The following is a 20,872-nucleotide window of genomic DNA, read 5'->3' on the forward strand; positions in this document are numbered from 1 at the left end:
GTTCAAATGAATCAACTGGCTTAAATGAATACAATACAATACAATAAACTAGTAGCCCCTCGCTGCAGAACAAAGATCCAGGGGGCGGGGTTGGATCCACATCCAGAGGGTGGAGATGGTAGGTTTAGGGGTGGGGATGGGTGGGTTTAGGGATCAGGGGGTGGAGACGGGTAGGTTTAGGTCTATGTAAGGTGGGAGGAGTCGGATCTAGGTCTAACCCCGCCCCCTGGATCTTGTGTTCTGCAGTGAGGACCATCCAATAAACACACTGTGACACATGGCAAACTATTGCGGCTAAGCAGGATTTCCATTTACTTAAGGATGGATAGATGGATATTATACATAACTTAATACCTCCTTACAAATCATTTCAAGACTGCTGACGTGTAAATGGTCGTTAAGGGTTTTTGCTTATACCAACACTGAATTGTTTGTCTTATTTCCTATTTCTCAATTGCAGTTGGCACTAAGTAGAGTTCTTCCATAGTGTGGGTGTGTATGAATTCATGCAAATTACTGTTCTCCACAAAGCTGTTATAATAGTACAAAAACTGCCTCGTGTTGCTGTTGAATGCAGTCTAATTTCCAGTTTTGAAGGAAATGCCACAGCAGCTGGTCAGCAGATGTGGACCCAAGGAGAGTGCATGAAAAACTATTTTCGCTACATCTTACAAAAATCTGTTGTTAAGTCATCATTTAAAACCAAATGTCCTCAAACTTGAAAATGATGCAGATTTATAAAGCAACGGCAAGGACACTGAAAGCACAAGATCCATATCCAGTCAGCTGTCTTCTGATTTAAAGGGATAGTTCACCCAAAAATGAAAATTCTGTCATCATTTACTCACCCTCAAGTAGTTCCAAACCTGTATGAATGTCTTTGTTCTGCTGAACACAAAGGAAGATATTCTGAAGAATGTGGGAAACAGAGCAGTTCTGGGGCACCATTGACTTCCATAGTATTTTTTTTTTCCTACTATGGAAGTCAATGGTGCCCCAAAACAGCCTGGTTACAAACTTTCTTCAGAATATCTTCCTTTGTGTTCGGCAGAACAAAGACATTCATACAGGTTTGGAACTACTTGAGGATGAGTAAATGATGACAGAATTTTCATTTTTGGGTGAACTATTCCTTTAAGTGCATTTGAATGGATTGAAACTGTTTTTGCATTTGAAGAATGTATTGCATGAGAAACTGAGAAAATGAAATGAATTTTATGTTTTTATTAATTTATTTGTTTAATCACCTCAATCATCCGTAAAGTTTTTTAAGACATTAAGTGCAACTGGATCTTCTGGACACATTGGGGCAGTCGTGGCCTAATGGATAGAGAGTTGGACTTGTAACCCGAAGGTTGTGGGTTCGAGTCTCAGGTCCGGCAGGGATTGTAGGTGGGGGAGTGAATAACCAACACGCTCTCCACCCTCAATACCACGACTGAAGTGAGACCCTTGAGCAAGGCACCGAACCCCCAACTGCTCCCCGGGCACCACAGCGTTGGCTGCCCACTGCTCCGGGTGTATGTTCACTACTGAGTGTACACTTGGATGGGTTAAATGCAGAGCACACATTTCACTGCTGGTTATACTCTGTATAATTGTGTATGTGACAAAAAAAATTAGAAAGCCCTGAAATTAATATTTTGAGAACTGATCCTGTAGTTTATTTGAGATGTTACACTATGGATTTTATTAAAACTAACAGTGTTACACTATTCCTAACTATGAATGGCTTAATTGATTGCAAAGTCTTTTCAAATTTTTTGAAGACAAAGCTAGAAAATAATTCACCTTTAAGTGCTTAAATGCACTTAAAAACACACTTTTTTAATGTTACATTCTATTCTCATTTTGACATTACAGTTTTGTCTCTAATTTATGTTATATCTAAAAGTGCTGTAATGGTGGGTAGAAAAAAAATGTAATTAAATATAATAAAGATAGTATTTGACTAAATATAAACCTTAATGTATATCAGATAAATGCATATACATGAAAATATACTGCTGCTTTTATATTTTTGAAAGTTTAATCATAATATTTTGAAGTGTTTTGCATCAAAACATTTGAAACCCCCTTGCTAAATGAACATTACCAATAACAAATATGCAAGTTATTTATACAGAATATTTTATTGGTTCAGCAGACTGAAAAACTGATTTGGATGGTGGGGGAGAATCTTCAATTGTTTCCCAACACAGCCAATATTAAAAACCAATGCTCTGTACCATCTCCTCCCCGTTTCAAACACTGATAAAATCAATACTGGGCTGTAAAATGTAACAAACATGAAATTATCATCAGACCAGTGTTTCTTTTATCTGCAGAGGCACATTTGCACATGCACAACCATATGCACACAAGAATTACACAAATGAGAAGGGTTAAAAAAGGAAAGGATAAAATAACAAAAAAAAAAGGGAACTACAAAATGGTTATTCGTGTAGCACAGTACAGAATGACATACAGAAGACACACGGGACACATACAGCACTGCTAAAAGTTGTTCCGATTTTTTTCCCCTTTACTTGGACAGATCAGCTGGTGCAATACATTTAAAGCTGGAGGTAAAAGCTATACAAGTTGTCTCCCTAACCTTGGGTGGGTGGGGGGGGGGGGGGGGGGGGGGGGGGGGGTAGTAAGAGCCCAAAAACTATTTACACTTTCTTTTTCATAAGATTAAGATCACATGGTCGGCATACATAACAATGGAAAACGAACCACGAGTCATGGTGGATAGGTGAGGCAGAAGCATATGGCAGTAAAAGACGGCAAAATACAGCTGAAGCAGATGCATGGCTCCAAAAAGTCCAAACTTTCCACAAGTTCACTCTGTTCATCGGACTTTTTCCTTAAGTATAGCAATCTCCAATCAATCGTGCATTTTGTCTTTGAAAGCACTCATCTTCGGTCTCTTCTCCCCACCTTCCGTCGCACCTACAAAAACATATTAGCACATTCTCAGAACTTTCACAATTTCTTACTAATGAATTTATATTATTTTTCTGAACATTCAAAAATACAAGATAAATAAACATCAAAAAACATTCAAACTTTTTAAACATTTCTGCATGAAATTATATTTAAATGTAACATTTTCAAGATCTCAGCTGAATGAATTATGACTTTACATCACTCGTGGTTATAAGAAACAGTTTTTAATCCTTCATTCAGAACAGATTTCTACATGGAATTAAGGTCATTTCAACAATTATTATACTTGAATGTATCATTTTCTGCACAATTAATTTTCATGACCTTGCAAATACTAGATAATTTTTAATACTTAATACTAATTTCTGGAGCAGATTTCTAGATGCAACTAATATTTTAAACAATTTTCATTTTTTAATTTATTATAAATTTAAAGATTTCTGCTTAATGAATTTTTATGACTGAAGTTACTCATGATTACTTGATAAAGATTACAATATTTTTTAAATCTTCATATATACTTCTGAAGCAAACTTCTGTGGAATTCATATATTTAAACATATTTATACACACACACATATACATATATATATATATATTTCTTTTTTTTAATCTAAAGATTTCTGCCCAATTAATTTTTATGACTTCAGATCATTCATGATTACTTGATAAAGATTTTTTTTTAATCTTCATACAGATTTCCAGAGCAGATTTCTGTTGAATTAATACATTTAAACAAAGATTATATTTATATTGATTATAATTTTGAAGATGTCTACCAAATACATTTTCATTCCTGACTGATAAATATTTTGCTCTTTTTTAACACTCCTCATACCATACCATACCATACATATTTAAACAACTATTATTTTCAAACAATTACTACTACAAATGTCTCCAAATCAAAGATATTTTATCTTACATTTTGAATGAGGTTCAATGAATAATTTGGCTTTGAGAGCCCTTTTTTATTTTAAATCAGCTGATTTGGTATTCAATTACTATGGGTTTTCAGGGGAAAGAAAACTCACTTTAGGCGAAGAGTCCATTGACTCTCTCTCCTCTTCTTCCTCACTCTGCTGGGCTGTGTCCATCTCCTCTTCAGACTCCTCTTCCTGGTTGGCAGCAGCTCTTGATCTCCCACTGCTGAAACAGATTGTATGAGTCAAATAAATCCCATGAAACAGACCCAGACACATGTAAAGACTACAGTCAGCATCAAGGGAAAATGTCAGAAAGCTTTTAGCAACACGAGTCTGTGTACCTGGCTTTCTTAGCTGCTGTCTGTGACTTTGGAGGTCGTCCTCTCCTTTTCTGAGGTGTGGATTCCACAGAATCGCTGGCGGTATCTGCCTCCCCTCTGCGAATAACCATTTCAAACACACGTGTTAAGAATAAAGGGTTTATGGGTATTCAGGATGCTCAGTACCAGATCATTCATATACATATACATATACATATAAGCAGCCACTAACCTTGGTTTACGTCCTCTTCTGCCTTTGGGCTTCACCTCCATATTCTCACTGCCAGCGTCATCCTCATCATCCTCCTCTTCCTCTTCCTCATTTTCTTCATCTGCAGGTGGAGCTGTCTTCTTGCGACCCCTCCTGCCCTTGCTGGGCGTCTCGTCCTTCGAGGCTGCTGATTTGGGGGGCCGTCCTCGTCGGCCTCTCTTGGGCGGACTGTTCTGTTCGTCTTCGGTCTCCATGGAGGCCTCTGCCATGCTGCTGTCTTCACCCCACTGGTCCTCGGCATCGTCAGTGCTCGTGTTGGCAGCTTTCTTCCGGCCCCGTTTGGGCTTGGACTCCTGACCTTTGTCGTCCTGGTTGGCTGCAGCACCCCGCTTGCGCCCCCTGCTGGGCTTTTCAGTCTCAGATGGGCTCTTCATTGAAATGTCTTCATTCTCACTGTGGTCCACATCAGCAGAGTCCAGCCTGGGTTGAGAAAAGAAATTTAGGTTTAAGCCCATGCAAGACTTACTGGCATGGTGCCAAAGTAACTTTGGGTGGTTGCTAGTGTGTCAGTGTAAGTCTAGGGATATTTTTTTTTTAGCATATTATTGCTAAACAATCAACTCTTTTGTCCAAAAAAAAAAAAAATCACTTATTTAAAAAACAACAACAACAACTGCATTGACAAATCTACCAATTATGTACTTATAAGTATTTAAAATGATTTTAAATGCCATCATTCATGTCCATAGCTCATATGGTGCAAGGCAAATCATTTTGCATTTAGATTTTTTGTAGAAATGTTTTGAAAGCCCAACTACTAATTGAAGGGACAAACTTCAAGTCATTTTTCAGCTGTTTTTCTTGATCACATTATAAAGACACCTACGAGTTTGGCTATTATAAATCTCGAGGGACAGCATGAGTCATCTCAATGCCATCGAGAAGTACATCCCCCGAGTGCTCTTTCGATGTGGCACAGGTAAAAGGAAACAGCAATTATTGCGCTTTCGTGATGCACATCCATGAAACACTCCATTCAAAAGAATCTCAATGACAGCTATTCAGAAACCGAGCGTCTCTGAGATGACCATCACATGCCTACCCTTCATGCAGGGACGTTGAAAGGCACTATGATTATTGAGCACCATGACCTCAAAAGAGCTTGTTTAGCCCACAGTAGGATGTTAATACCACAGCCAGATTTTGCAGCATGAAAATGAATTTTAATAACATCCAAAATGGATTCAGGAGGCTTGCGATCAGAGTGCAGACATCTCAGAGTTCATAACAATATTACAGTTTTAGGAGAAGGAGTGTGTCTTGTTATTTATAATGCTGGTGTGTTTATGCGCACCACTGGTTTTATGGGACATCTGGAACAAATTTACGCTACTGAACAGATCATGCTACAAATATATCGTTTTTAGGGATACGCTAAACTACGTATTTTTGAAAGCGACACAGATTAGAATGTGAAAGCCATGATATGGTGTTTTCAATATAGCAATAGTGAGGTCAGATTTGGGGGTCAGAAGTTGGTTATTAATTTATGGGTTTACCCCATTTGCTAAGCATTCTTAAAACTCACAAAAATGAGAAAGAACTCTGTATAACTAATAACTAATGTCATTTTCTTGAAACAGTATAATCTTCCATATACACTACTGTTTGAAAGTAAATAACATTAGTTATTAGATATACACTTCTATAGTTCTTTATAATTTTAAATGTTTTTGAACAGTCTCTTATGCGCACCAATGCATTTATTTGAAGAAAAATACAGTAAAAACAATAATATATTTGATAATTTATTATATTTTAATATACTTATAAATGTAATTTATTCCTGTGATGCAAAGCTGAATTTTCAGCATCATTACTCCAGTCTTCCGTATCACATGATCCTTCAGAAATCATTCTAATTTGCTGATTTGGAGCTCAAGAAACTTGATTATAAATTCTGAAAAAGGTTGTGAAAACCAGGATTCTTTAATTAATAGAAATAGTTCAAAATATCAGCATTTATCTGAAACAAATCTTTTGTAACATTATAAACGTCTTTAATGTCACTTTTGACCAACTGAATGCATCCTTGCTGAAAAAAAAAAAAAAAAAAATCACACTGACCCCAACTTTTAAATGGTAGTGTACATCAATAAGCTCACGTGTGTGAGTTTGTGACACTAACCGTCCTTTACTGCGGCCAGGGGAGCTGGGGTTGGAGTTACTGCTGGCATTGCTGATGGTCTCCATACGTGAGAGTTTGGTCTGCAGTTTTCCTGTGGCGGACAGGGGCTTGTTCACAGCACCCAGCACGTTTGCCGCCTTAGGCTGCAGAGAGAATCAGGCAGTCAATCTCACAGTCCTGTCGGACCCAAGAAGGTTAAAAGCAAAGAATAGAGGGCAAATATGTACCTTTCCTGGGGTAAAGAATGACTTCATCTCAGGAGGCAGATAGTTTTTCGTGTTACTGAAATTCTGAAAGGTAGCAAAAACAGATTTAGTGAACGACTGGGAGAAAAATCTATTTGAACAAACATTTTGTTTGAAATTCAGCCAACTGAGTTTAAAGTTTGTACCCACAGCAGGGCTTCCACACCTGCTGACCAATCACTTTCTATGACTTGACCAGATCAAGACTTTAATATTTTATTTTTATAGAGATAGCACTCAAAAGAACATTTATTTTTAGGGCTTAACAAGAAAACGTTATACAATACAGACATTTCAATGACTATTTAATATATAGTTCATAAATTTCCGTGACTTTTCAAGGCCTAAAAATGTATAGTGTTCATGATACATAAATAAAGAGCTGCTGTTCATGGGAGATACGGGTTCAAATCCTGTCATAATCCCCTACTGCCTCTCTCTCCATCCACTTTCCTGTCCCTTTTTAAGAGAAAAAAAAAAAAAAACCCTGATATTTCTATAACTGGAATTCCCGCAGCAGTTCAACAAAGGCAGTAGTTAAGCACCTTGTCCGGTTGTGTGAAGTAGCGTGCAGGCAGTACGGGATCTTTAGGCGACTCTAGACTGTATGTGGTGCTCTTGGAGATGACGATGTTCATGGCTACGTCACACACTGTGTACAATTTCTGTAAGGAGAGAGAGAAAATTGAGAACGGTGTAAAATCTATTTATGTATGATCATTTTCACAGAGCAAGATACCAACTATTGTCAACTGTTCATAATACTACAAGAAAACAACAGCAGGACAATGTAACGAAAATATAAAACAAGGTTCAATGCATTCAGTGTATTCCAATGACTTCCAATTTTTCATGGATCTTTATCTTTTAAAAGATTTTTTTTTAAATATTTCTGAAATTAGGTTGCATTAATATGATAAAAAATACAGCAAAAACAGTGATACTGTTAAATATTTTCTATTTTAAAAATGTAATTTAATTCTGTGATGGCAAAGCTGATTTTTTAGCAGTCATTACTCCAGTCTTCAGTGTCACATGATCCTTTAGAAAACACTGTAACAGTGATTTTGTGGTCAAGAAACATTTATCAGTGTTGAAAACATTGTGCTGCTTTTTGTGGAAACCTTTGAAAAGAAAGGATTATTTGAATAAATTCAGAAGAACATCATTTGTTTTAAATAGAAATCTTTTGTAAGATTATAGAAAGACTGTCACTTTTTATCAATTTAATGCCTCCTTGCTGAATAAAAAGTATTGATTTCTTACTGAAAAGGTACTGACCCCAAACATTTGAACAGTAGTTTATGTTATATTATTATTCCATAAAATGGATTCTTACAATACATGTTTATTATATTGGTATGTATTTTTTCCAAACTTTTGAATAAATTTATTATCATCAAGTGTAGAAAAGTGTATAATAAATCCTAAACAGACAGATGACTGTCTTGGAGAGGGGGAGGGGGTTGTGGGGAGAAAATGTTCATACTGACTATAGACATGTCCATGTTTTGTCATTACGCAATGTATTTCCAGTTCTGACAATCATTCATATTTAAATCCCAAGATAAGTTGTTAGTTAGAACAACTTTTAAATAATGAGAAAAACAAGGCATCACTGAGACAAGATGGACCTCATTAATCTTGGGATCATCCGGACACTGTCCATCTTTTGTCTGTTTTATGTTTTCCACCATTTTCCTGATGAACGCATGGCTGTTGTTTTCATTTTTGGCCATTAGGATCTCCAAAACAAACCACAAAGCCCTGAAGGAAAAGTAAAGATATGAGAGAGAGAGAGAGAGGAACAGAGAGAGAAACATCATTTTCAAGATTAAAGGCAGATGGCAGCTCTGGAACACCATTTATCAGTGATTTCGGCAGCCAGCCAAACATCTAACAAGCTGCAGATTTTCTCCACTGTTTATAAACATTTGAAGGGCAACATATTTGTAACGAATATCTCATCCAAATTACACATCTGACATTTTCAGAGCTTGAAATGACAACCTAATGAAGAGATAAACATTCTCTTTAAAGATGGAAGAGAAGCCGAAGGAGTTTGTGTCGACTCACTCTTTGATGTCTTTGAGCTGCTCGATGTCCTGGACTTTCACGTAGTCTGGGTCGTGGACCAAAAGGTGAATTGCATATGGCACCACATACTCTGGCAGGAGCGATATCAGCTTTTCTGCAGTACACACATAAATGCTTTTTATGATAATGTGAGTGTTATAAAAATCTGGGCATATTCCAGGACCCACAATGTTTTACAATAGCCCCGGTTTGTACTGTGGCTCATGAATATGAATTACAATTGGAAAAGGTTTGCATCCTCCAAAGGTCTGAAACTAACAAATCACAACTGAAAAGGCTGACGTGCAAAGAATTAATTCCAAAAGCAACAGATGAAGAAACCAACACAATGGACCGGCGAATCCACTTGACAGGACAGACATAACAACAGCCTCTTTTGCATAATGACCTTGATGAACAGTACGACTGAGCAGCTAAATATTTCATTGTACTGGAAGATGCAGGAATTCGAATAAAGATCACTAGCACAAAACACACCACAAGGCCTCTAACAGGGAATCTGATTCCTGAATAACTCTTTTAGAATCCTCACCTCTCAAATACCTGGTAATAACTAAACAAAATGATAGATTCATTGTGATTCACTTTCGAATCAACCCAAAGAAAGACACAATTTTAAACAAGTTAATAATTGGTGTTGAGATACATTGTGAATCAATTTGGAATGGAATTGTGACTCCTTGTATCAAATCTAAATGAATTGTGAGGTGCCTAAATATTTCCACTTTTATAAAGTTAAACATTAGAGTGGGAATTTGTTTTCAGTGATTCATTACACAAACAACAACATTTGATAGTCTATATCAGCTGACTGAAATCATGGTGATAAACGGCACACTTAAACCAAAAATTATGTTTACTACAAAATAAAGCTAAGATCCTAACATGTATATGAACTGGGAGAATCACTTCTTTAATTCTTAAATTAATTTTACATGAATTACTAATAATTACTGTTGCTGAAAATATTATGACGCCTAAAATGAATAGATTCTTTCCGTACAGATTAAAGAACCAGCTCAGAAGAGTTGCTAATTGAAACAAGACGCATAGTTGTTTAATACACAAATATGTCTTCATGTTATATGAAATAAATAAACACAAACTAAATCTAAACTGGTTCTTGATTCCTAGCCCTTGCCTTCAGTGCAGGATTTTGACTGGCTCTCCTTACCGCTGACTGCTGCATGCTGTTTCAGGTATTCCCTCCGCAGGTTGATGTTTTTGACCAGGCATTGGCGGGCGTGCGCCCTGCGCTCCTTCACCGGGTCTTTGGCACACAACGTGAACACAGCCAGGTACTCCAGCGGCAGACGCAATCTGCACAGACCTTTGTGTAGCTTCTGGGCAAAGGCCTGTCGTACCTGGTAGCACTCATCCTGAGAAAAACGAGAGGATTCATTGGTTCCTAATGAGTCATTCAGCTGATGCTTTTATCCAGTGGCTTACAAAACACTCCAAGGAGAGTAACCCTTGAGTAACCCGGGGTTAAGTCACACCATCAGTCTTGTTCAATGTTGACCAGGATCATCTTTTTGTTAGGGTTTGACACTACAACCTTTTGGTTTCCTGTAAAGGTCAACATTAAATCCAAACTGACCCCCATTTACTGTACATTCCTCATCTTATTGTGAAAGATTAATCAGTTCCTCTGAAACAATTTGTCTACTGATGTCCCTTTTTGGCTGTCGGTTAGTAACATTACTCAGTAGCCTGCAGAGCCTACCTAAGCATTGGTTTTCCAAACATGCAACATGGTCTGGCTCCATTTTAATATTTATCACCCACTCTCAACAATCCAAATAATTCACAGCCATTTATTTCCTGGTTGAACATCCTGTTGCACTCTGAAGCAGTTTAAAAACATTATAGACATAAACTGAGTAGTGAATGAGGTTATACCCACTCTATATATACCCACCCAATGGATTTAATCTAGGGTACTGAAGCGGACTTCTAATTTGATGTCCAGTTTATCTGACCGATAAAATCAGATTTCAAAGTGTGACTGGTGACCAGGAACACAGCAAATCACTAGACAACCAGTCTGTTAGTCAAAGCAGAGTAATCAATTAAAATGACGTTAAGGACCTTCTTTTTGTCATTAGGATGAAAGATAAGTACATCAGGGCAATATGGAGTCAGATAAGGAGCCGGCGACTGGTCTTACGTTGATGACGAGGGCGCAGAGCTGGTACTGCTCCAGGGTGATGATCTCATGGTAGCACGGCTCCTGAGCAAGACGAAGAACGGCACAGCCGGCTGCCAGCCGCAGACGAGACATGTCCGGCTTACTACACACACAGAAAATCAGCACATGAAATCACTCCCATATTACAGACATATATAGAAATAAATAAAAATACTGTGTCACGTATGCCATCATTTTATAGCAACATTTAGTGTAGAGTGTTGGAGTTTCCTATATAATTAAAATAAAAGTAAGATTTCCAGCTATTATTGTAAATTTTCATAATTATCATTAAATTTAATAAAATAATTTTATCAGAAAAACAAAGATTTTTTTATTTTCCAAATAAATATTAAGCCATAACTGTAAAAGCTATACATTTACAATTTCCAAAAAAAAAAAAAAAAAAAAACATACACTCTGCATTTTAAACACAATACTGTTTAAAGGTTAATGATCAGTAAATAAATTTAAAAAAAAAAAAGTAATCAGTAATCACAAGGACACATTAAATGAATCAAAAGCTGACAGTAAGAACATGAAGCAGCACAACTGCTTTCAGCACATTCAAAATGTTTCTTGAGCACCAAATCAGCATATTGGAATGATTTCTGAAGGATCATGTGACATTAGCCGGGTTTCCATCCAAAGTTGCGAATTTAACTTGTGTGCAAAATTGGAATATCGCATAAAACATTTGCGAACAACCACCGTTTCCATCCAACAAGTCAAAGAGAACAAAATCGTCACTTCCTGATAAACTGGCAACAGCGCAGTACTGTTAAGAAATTTCTGGGAGCCAATTATACAGAAATACTTTGATGACAGACTTTGCTCAGGCACTTAAGAATAACCATAACAACATTTCAGATGCTGTGGAATGAGATCGGTCTGCTGGTTAGTCAGATTTTGCCGTCCCAAGTCACGTGACTTTTTTGATGCACTTGGAGGAATTTATTAGCAAAATGCATCCATCTCCCATTATTTGCATCAACCCTTTTTCGCACAAGTCAAAAACCACCTCATGCAAGCATAAAAACTATTTTGCAAATTAATTTTTATTCAAAATTTGGCATTTCCAGCACTCGTTTCTCATGTGATACTTCAAAATGCATATTAAAATAGGGTGATGGAAACAGCTACTGAAGACTGGAGTAATGATGTTGAAAATCCAGCTTTGCCATCACATGAATACATTTAAAAATATATTAAAATAGAAAACAGTTCATTTAATTTGTAAAAAGATTTCACAATATTACAGTTCTACTGTATTTTAGATTTTTTTTTAAATGCAGCCTTGGTGAGTATAAGAGAGTTTTCAAAAACATAAGAAAAATACCTTACAGACTCCAAACTTTTGAACGGTATGTTTATTTTTTCAGATGTAAATACTTTACAAATAATCTTAAGGGCTTTTTAAAAAAAAAAAAAAAAAAAAAAATCACGAAATGGACTTTTATTTTATTTTCCCTGTCAGCAGTTACTGATGTCACTGCCCAGGACAATTGCTAGTAAAGGGTTTGAAACTAAGCAAATGTCACTCACCCCATCTTGCCCTGCTCCGTCAGATCACCGTCGCTGCTCAGGATAGCAGTCAGCATTCTCAGAGTGGAGTTGCCAGATTTACTCTGGTTGTTCTTCACGCCGAGCAGCCATCTGACCATCAGTTTCAGACCCTGAATCTGAGACACACAGAGATAGAGAAGCATTGAACACACTTTATTCCTCAGTATCAGCTCCAGGTGTCATTTTTTTACTATGCAAAGGAGAAAAAGAGAAGAAAATAAAAGAACCTGTCTATTCATATCTGTAGGGAACCAATGCAATACTGGCTGAGATGTGAACCACTCTGGTAGTTTCTTCAATAAAAATGAATAATAAATGGCAAGTCAAATCTTAGCTGTGCCTTACCTTAGCCAATGTTTCAGGAGAGACTTCATCATCCGGGACCCACAGCTTGGTTGTTTTCTTGCCAGGAATCTTTGCAGCAAACAGAAAATCTAGATCAGTATCAGATGCCTCAAAACCCGAGAGTGAGGAGAATCCTTTATTGCTTGGTTTAAAAGTTTGCTAACAAGGTTACAACTAAAAATAAACACACTTCTTGTTATAGAAGCAAGGAGACAAATGATGTGTCACACGTCTATGTATATTAGAGCACATGACTCACTTTAAAACCACTGGAAAATGAAATAAAACTACTCCCGCAAGGTCAATCAAATGAGATCAGTAAACAGGAACTTAAACTTTCTCACCCATTTACTCTTATAATTATACTGGGTTGATTTAAGCCTTAAGCAAGCACATCCCCATGAAATCACATTAATTCAATAAGTCCAAATTATTTAATGGTACAGGCAAAAAAACATGCATATTTAATGCTGTTCTCTCGACCATCTATGATATTCATTATCAGCGGGGCTTTCACAAGCATGAAATTTTGGCTGATTTATTGTTATGTAAATAATTGTGATTAATGATTTAAATGTCTAATGCTTTTATTATTTTTTAATGTCTTTATGTCTTTAATACAGCTTACAACAGCTTTATTACAGCTTACACGTACAAAGAAATCTATTTACTTAACTTCAGAATTTGCTTAAATATAAAGTTTATTTATTCAACTTAAAAATCACACCAAACAAAAAACTGATTTCCTTTAAGGCTTCATAAATATTACATATTACATACAAATATTATTAATTATAGGATCTTTTATTAGTGCTATTACGATATTAGAATATATTGTTCTTAACACTGGAATATAAATATTTTTAACCTGTTAACCTTCACCCCCCATCTGGGGCCTCGCAGGTGAAAATAACCTACCTAAATTAGAATGGTAACATTTCCTGACAAAGTGTGCTACACCAACAAATTAGGTATCTTTGGAAAGAAGACACTGTTGGCTTTACTATCCATCATCCAGAGTTGATGATGCTCAAAAAGATAAAAAGTTATAGACACTAACGTGCCTTGAAAAATATTTTTCCACACTGAATGTTTTTTTATTTCATATACAAATACATGAAATAAGTCCTGGAGCAATCCAGCAAAGTAATGGATTAAAAGCCATGTGTCTCATGAGTTTATACTTCAAATTTGAAGACGATACCATGAAAAATGAGATTCCTGCAATATTTTTTCTGAAAATATTTATAATCCCCCCATACCCCTGTTTGCGGAAAAATAACCACCAAATGGATTGCAGAATTATGTTAGTAATTATACATATTCCTGCATAGTTTTTCAATTATAGAATAATATACAGAATTTTAGACATCATACAAGTGATTTATTTGAGCCATAAAAAATACAAAAATAGTTATTTGAGTAATAAAAAGGAAGAAAAAAAATAGCTTTGTATATAGTATGTCTACTGAAGTATATATTCTGATTGCCAGACATAAAGTGATATTGGCAGAGATGGTCATACAGTCAGTAATCACACGCTGATGTGCTTCCATACAGATGATAATTAAACAGATGGGCCATATATATATATATATATATATATATATATATATATATATATAAATATAAAAAATGACAGCAGTGTGAAAGCAACAGTTAAAAATGCATCTGATTACAACGATGTGGATGTTTGCACGAGGCTCTGCAGTAAAGTCCGGTCACATCATGTTTATTTATATAGTACTTTATGCAATAGATAGCCTTAATTCAAGCAGCTTAACGGTATTAAACATGAAAAACCAGAGTCAGTGTCACTTTCAGTTAAAATTACAACTTGATTTTCTGTTATAAAGCTGCTCTCCAGTGTGGAGCTAGCTACTGATAAAATATTTTTATTAGTGGGAAAAAAATTATTTAATTAAAGTGATAGTTTGGTTTACAGAGATCAATGCTTGATCTAGCTCAGGACCGTTTTAGTTATCATAAGACTATAAGGTATCTGAAGACATTATGTTGTGAATAAGATTATCCAAAGCAACTTATCGCTTACCTTTATTTTGTTTTTTTATCCATATGACTTACAAAAGGAGATGTTAGGCAGAATGATGTGTCATTAATTTACTTGTTCATGTAGCTAATTAAATGGTGAGAGAGTGTCTCTGTCTGTCATCTCATTTTGTGTGCCAAATACATCTATTTGTATAATGAATTGGTAACACTTTACAATAAGGTATCATTTGTTAACATTAGTTAATGTATTAATTAACATGAAGAATGCATTTATTCCATTTATGTATGTATTTATTGTATTTATTTATGTATTATGTAAATGTCGCTTAATAAAAATACAGTTGTTCATTGTTTGTTCATGTTAGTTCACAGTGCATTTACCAATGTTATAAACACAACTTGTGATTTTTATAAATGCATTAGTAAATGCTGAAATTAACATTAGCTAAGATTAACAAATACTGTAGAAGTATTGTTCATTCTTAGTTCATGTTAACTAATGAATCTTATTGTAAAGTGTTAACAATTAATTGTATAATAATTGTAATTACATAATATGCTTTTCTAAAGCTGAAGTGACCTTTATTTATGTTAGAATATGTATAACTTAATATTTTAACTAATTGAAAAAGCTGAATAATCAATAAAGTCTACTGATTAATCAGTGAAATAATCGACGATTAGTTGATTAATCGTTCTAATAATCGCCAGATTAATCTATTATCAAAATAATAATTTATTGCAGCCCTATATAGGAACGATAATATTTAACTCCAAAAAAATACATATTTCAATAAATAAATAAAATACATACATGCAATGTTATATTTATGTCATTATGATAATGAAATATACGGTTATTATACACTGGAACAGTAATTTAATTTCAAATAATATTTAGTTTTTATTTACATACATTATTTAAATAGCATTTAGGCACATCCTAAACAGCAAAATAGACAAATGTTCAAAAAAAAAAAAACAGCACTTACAGTTCACAATACACGTTAAGAATATAATGCACACCTGAGCAATTCAGAGGCCTTTATAGATCAAGTGTGAGTTCATTTTGAGTACCCACATAATGCATTACTTCACCATTAGGCGAGACATAAAAATGTGCATTTTTACGCAGTGCATCACATTGATTGCTGTGTCTTCTCATCAACATTCAGGCTACATTGCGAAACCGTAATAAGCAATGCTATGACTTACCCGATCGTTCATTAGCAGGTCTTTAACGATGAAATTGGCCACTAAAGATTTGAGCGGAGCTGCAAACTGTTCCGGGGCCAGCATTGCCAGGTGTCCCAGCGTCGTTAAAGGGGTGATGAGCTGTTCCATGTTGTCTGTGTCTAGACTCTTATGCAGAGGCTGCGGCAGATTGAAAGCAATTGGTTATAATGCCAGAACTTTTCAAATGAATATGGGAAGTTGTCTATGCCAGGGAAAGTTAATTTCAGAAGCACAGAGGAAAAAAAACTAAAATTTTCCAGATATTTTTTGGACCTTAACAATCTTACCTCAAATATCTGTGCAAAGTGAGTGTCTCTGTTGGAGAACATGGCATGGATGCAATGGATGGCATATTTGGCCTGGCGAGGAGGACCCTTCTTTGCTTTGAGCTGCAGTACTGATAAAAGGACTCTAGGGGGCAAAAGGAGGTCAAATAGGCAGGAGTGAGTGGCACCATCCAACTTTATGGATGACTGTACAGGAAAAAAGAAATTAGTTTTCCATTAAAAGTGACAGAGCATCTCAGAAATCAAGAAATGAGAAACTGTCTTCAATAAACATAAGCATGTTTAAAACTTTTAAATTGATGGAACAAATCAAGCAGTGTCACTCCTCTTGAATAAAACCCAGATGTGCTTTTCTGATCAGTGTGGGCCGTGAGACCAACTAAAACGTACAATTTGATGTGTGGGAAGCTCTCCTCCAGTTTGTTGCCGGTGTTTTTGAAGATTTGCAACGCAGCCTCGGCAACCTTCTCATCGTCCATTTTCAGACAGCCCAGCAAAGACTCAAAGGTCTCAGCAGAGTGGAATGACACAGGGTGGGTGAAGGACAGGACCTGAGCGTAAAGACATTTTACAGCTAAAGAAAACCCATACATCAAACCAATAATAAAAAGGTTACTTTTTGCTTTTACATATGTGTATTGGGGCTGGGCGATAGTGTCTGCTCTCATTTTATTGGGCCAAGCTTCCTAAAAAAAAAATCTGTTTCTCTAAAAACTTTATTGGCATCTTTGATTTAAAGTTCAGTAGTAAAAATGCTATAGCAATGGAAAGATTGACTCATTTCCATAAATCAGCACAAACGGTCTATAAACTATCAATAAAGTGATTCGAAACTTGATTCACCAATTCATTTGTATTATAAATGATACCAGATGTTTTTGATAAAGCTATTAAATTCAGATTTTTTAACATTTTGAAATCAAACAATAACTGTTTGGTTAAAATAATGGTTCATCTGAATAAAAATAAAATAAAATGTTGCTATACTACAGCAACAAATAAAAAAAAAAAAATCAGACTTTAAATCTAACATGAATGCAAGTATCCATGCAAATGGATATAAAGCCAACACAGGCAGTCTAATGTGGGTAACACATCTACAGACTTATTTACCTTCAGCAGCTCCAGGCCAGCTCTGATCGCTTGCTCGGTTGGGACTCCTTCATCTTCATCATCAGCAGTTCCTTCTATAGATTTGTTTACCTGTTTGATAAGTGCACTGCAGAAAGAGATGAAGGAGTGAGACTGTGTGCAAATGATAGTACATTTATTCCCGGTATTTAAAAGTCTTAATGTACCTGATGGATTCTGTGTCGATATGCACAGGCGCTATCCTCTCCAATAAAAACTTCACCATCTCTAGGAAAGGATTGCTGGGTTGTTTGGGGCTGCCCAGTTTTTTGGTGATTTCTTTCTGTGGGGTGCAAACACAGCCGCAAACTGAGACAACTTCAACTGCGTTGGTAAAAACACGATTTTCCTGCGAGGTGAAGCGTACTTACCACGCAGACTTCGGCCTGCTTACACGAGCAGGACGGGCTCACAAGAGTCTCCAGTTGCTTTCTGATCTTCTCGTCCTCCTCAAGAACCTGAGCGAGCTTCTTCACAAAGTCCTGCGTCTTGCCTGGGTCTGGCAGGTTTCCTTCAACACAAAGATGGAGAGATGTTTCTCACTCAGTGAACCTTTCTTGTTACTACATAAAAGGCAGCTTGCACTTGACAGGAGAATAATTTTTAACAGCACTGCGGAGGAGACAACACGACTTACTTGTGATAACCATGACCTTTGAGAACACAGCCTTGTTATAAGAGTCAGACTGGGGGAATAAAAAATATAAAAATATTCAAGAATGTTTAAACATGGAAACCATGTAATAAAGAAGATTTAGAAAAGCAATAACCAAAACCAAACAACTGTGAGGAAAAACCAACTTTTGGCTGTTTTATAAGATCCAGAAGATCTTTGACGTGGTGTCTCAGCATGTTCTGACACTTCCACATTTCATTCAGAGCTCTATAGGAGAGATGGACCACAACAGCCACAATCAACATTCCAAGTCTGCAAATACATCTTTATAGGCCAAGGATCTCTTTTCAGACCCATAAGCACCTTATAAAATCACTAAAAACAACATGAAACAGCTGTTTTCTCTCCATAATATGACATATTTCCAAGTCAAACAATATTTAACAGTAGGACTTTTTGTTTACAGGTTGCATGGTTCAAAATAATTTACTCAATTTTTACACAAGCATAAGTTTTAGATCACAGGTGCCCAAACTTTTTAATACAGAGGGCCAAAAATCTAACTTGATTGAGTCAAAAAATAAATTCTTGCATTATATTCAACTATATTAAAATGTATTACATTGAAAACAAGTAATTGTAAATAATATAAATAATTATAGAAAATAAAAAAAATAAAATGTTTATTAATTAGAAATGTACATATGCTTCATATGGCATGTTTTTTCCTATTTCTTGATATTCCATGGGGGGCCAAAAAAACAAGAAACAGGCACCAACTACAGGCCTTGGTTTGGGCATCTCTGTTTTAGAATAAAACAAGAATTACTGCACCTACTTGACAGCATTTCCATCCAATGTGGCGTACAAGTAATACAGACACTTCATTCGCTCTGTAGTCTCTAGATTGTGAGGCACAAGATACTGGGCGAAGATCCTCTCCACAAGCAACCTAGTGAACAAAAACAAATCCAATCTGATCTTTTATATATATTTTGTATTTAATTTAAAATTCCTTTAACATTGCACATTGTTTTGTTTGATATGTTATTACCCAAATTTAAATGATCTTAGACTGCATGCAAGTGAGCTCAAATCTCATACTGATGACCCAATCATAACATGAAATTGCATTTGCACAGTTGTCGTCAGAGTTGGGTAGAGTACCCAAAAACTGTACTCAAGTAAAAGTAAAAGTACTTCTAGAAATATTTACTCAAGTAAAAGTAAAAGTAATAGTCTGAATAGTTACTTGAGTAAAAGTAAAAAAGTATCGGATAAAAAAAACTACAAGTAGTTAGTTACTAGTTACTTTGGATCATATAGGTACTGAATATAGTCTATTTTTATTTAGATATATAGATTACATTTATGTAATGTGCATGTACACACACACACACACACACACAGCCGTATATATATACACACATTTTAAATGTAATTTATTTCAGTGATGCAAATCAGAATTTTCATCAGCCTTTACCCCAGTCTTCAGAGTCACATAATCCTTCAGAAATCATGTTGATTTATCATCAGTGCTGCTCTTTTTAGCTTTCTATTCATCAAAGAATACTGAACAAAATGTCACAGGTTCCAAAAAATATTAAGCAGCAAAACTGTTTCCAACACTGGTAATAAATCGATATATTATAATGATTTCTGAAGGATCATATGACTCCGAAAACTGGAGTAACAGCTGATGTAAATTCTGATTTGCATCACTGAATTAAATTATATTTTAAAGTAAATTAATTATGTATTATCCTATAACCTCTGAAAACGCCTCACATGACTGCTCTGAACATAACGAAACAAATGCATATTGACGGATCTTCTGTTCTGCAAAATGTAAACAAATGTAGCCTATATATTTGCAAGCGTAAATATTGTAAAAATATGAATATTAATTGTGTCTAGAACAGGCCGTGCGGTTCCGCGGGTGTTCATGTCATACTCTGTGACAGCTTATTTAATGTATAAATTATACATTGTATTTAATGTAAGGTACATGTACAACAAACTGGTAATGTCATAGTGGTATCGTGGCCTATACCTGTGGAACAGTAGACAGCACACGCGGTGTTCATCTAATAAAGATCTTTATATAGCTCTAGCAAACAAGCCTTTGCAGATTTGCTTTCAACTGACTGTAGATCCAAAGCCACGTCTTCAGCGCTCTTGATGTTCTTAAACTCTCTGTTATCTGAGTGAGAACCGCTTCAGAGACTCAGCGCGTGCGGCAGGGAACTGAACGAATCATTCAAACTGATTCGCGAACCGATTCACTGGTTTGCCAACTGGTTTTATAGAGCCTTTAAACAGAATCGACTCAAAAGAATGAATCATTCGCGAATGGGCATCATTCATTGCCCAGAGAAAAGTAGACGGCGCGTTTGGAATAAACCGAAGCATTTTTAACTTGTATTGCATTAAGATACAGTAACGAGAGGAGAGTCGCCCACAGTAACGAAGTAAAAGTACCGTTTTTTTCTCTAAATATACTTGAGTAAGAGTAAAAGTACCCATTTTAAAATATACTCTAAAAGTATTAGTTACCCAAACAATG

The 20,872-nt window shown here is 35.8% G+C and overlaps 1 protein-coding gene across 2 annotated transcripts in view; it reads right to left on the reverse strand.

The window, feature by feature from the left end:
* Positions 1-2,022: 2,022 nt before the first annotated feature.
* LOC306851509 (sister chromatid cohesion protein PDS5 homolog B-like) overlaps positions 2,023-20,872 on the reverse strand; it is a 40,128-nt gene continuing 21,278 nt past the window's right edge. The window contains exons 13-34 of one of the 2 annotated variants that reach the window (XM_079387792.1): positions 19,145-19,258; positions 18,492-18,573; positions 18,328-18,376; positions 18,062-18,201; positions 17,858-17,973; positions 17,673-17,778; positions 16,950-17,110; positions 16,560-16,683; positions 16,252-16,410; positions 13,024-13,092; positions 12,658-12,794; positions 11,092-11,215; positions 10,096-10,300; positions 8,901-9,015; positions 8,459-8,591; positions 7,370-7,489; positions 6,807-6,869; positions 6,580-6,722; positions 4,413-4,871; positions 4,202-4,297; positions 3,969-4,080; positions 2,023-2,937 (exon numbers count right to left, since the gene is read on the reverse strand). In XM_079387792.1, coding sequence (XP_079243918.1) covers positions 2,902-2,937; positions 3,969-4,080; positions 4,202-4,297; positions 4,413-4,871; positions 6,580-6,722; positions 6,807-6,869; positions 7,370-7,489; positions 8,459-8,591; positions 8,901-9,015; positions 10,096-10,300; positions 11,092-11,215; positions 12,658-12,794; positions 13,024-13,092; positions 16,252-16,410; positions 16,560-16,683; positions 16,950-17,110; positions 17,673-17,778; positions 17,858-17,973; positions 18,062-18,201; positions 18,328-18,376; positions 18,492-18,573; positions 19,145-19,258 — 2,863 coding nt within the window. In that variant the 3' untranslated portion in view covers positions 2,023-2,901. Of the gene's footprint in view, positions 2,938-3,968; positions 4,084-4,201; positions 4,298-4,412; positions 4,872-6,579; positions 6,723-6,806; positions 6,870-7,369; positions 7,490-8,458; positions 8,592-8,900; positions 9,016-10,095; positions 10,301-11,091; positions 11,216-12,657; positions 12,795-13,023; positions 13,093-16,251; positions 16,411-16,559; positions 16,684-16,949; positions 17,111-17,672; positions 17,779-17,857; positions 17,974-18,061; positions 18,202-18,327; positions 18,377-18,491; positions 18,574-19,144; positions 19,259-20,872 lie in introns of both variants that reach the window. The other variant, XM_079387791.1, reaches the window with a different exon arrangement.

This window comes from Barbus barbus (assembly GCF_936440315.1).
Source record: "Barbus barbus genome assembly, chromosome: 31".
NCBI classification, from domain to species: Eukaryota; Metazoa; Chordata; class Actinopteri; order Cypriniformes; family Cyprinidae; genus Barbus; species Barbus barbus.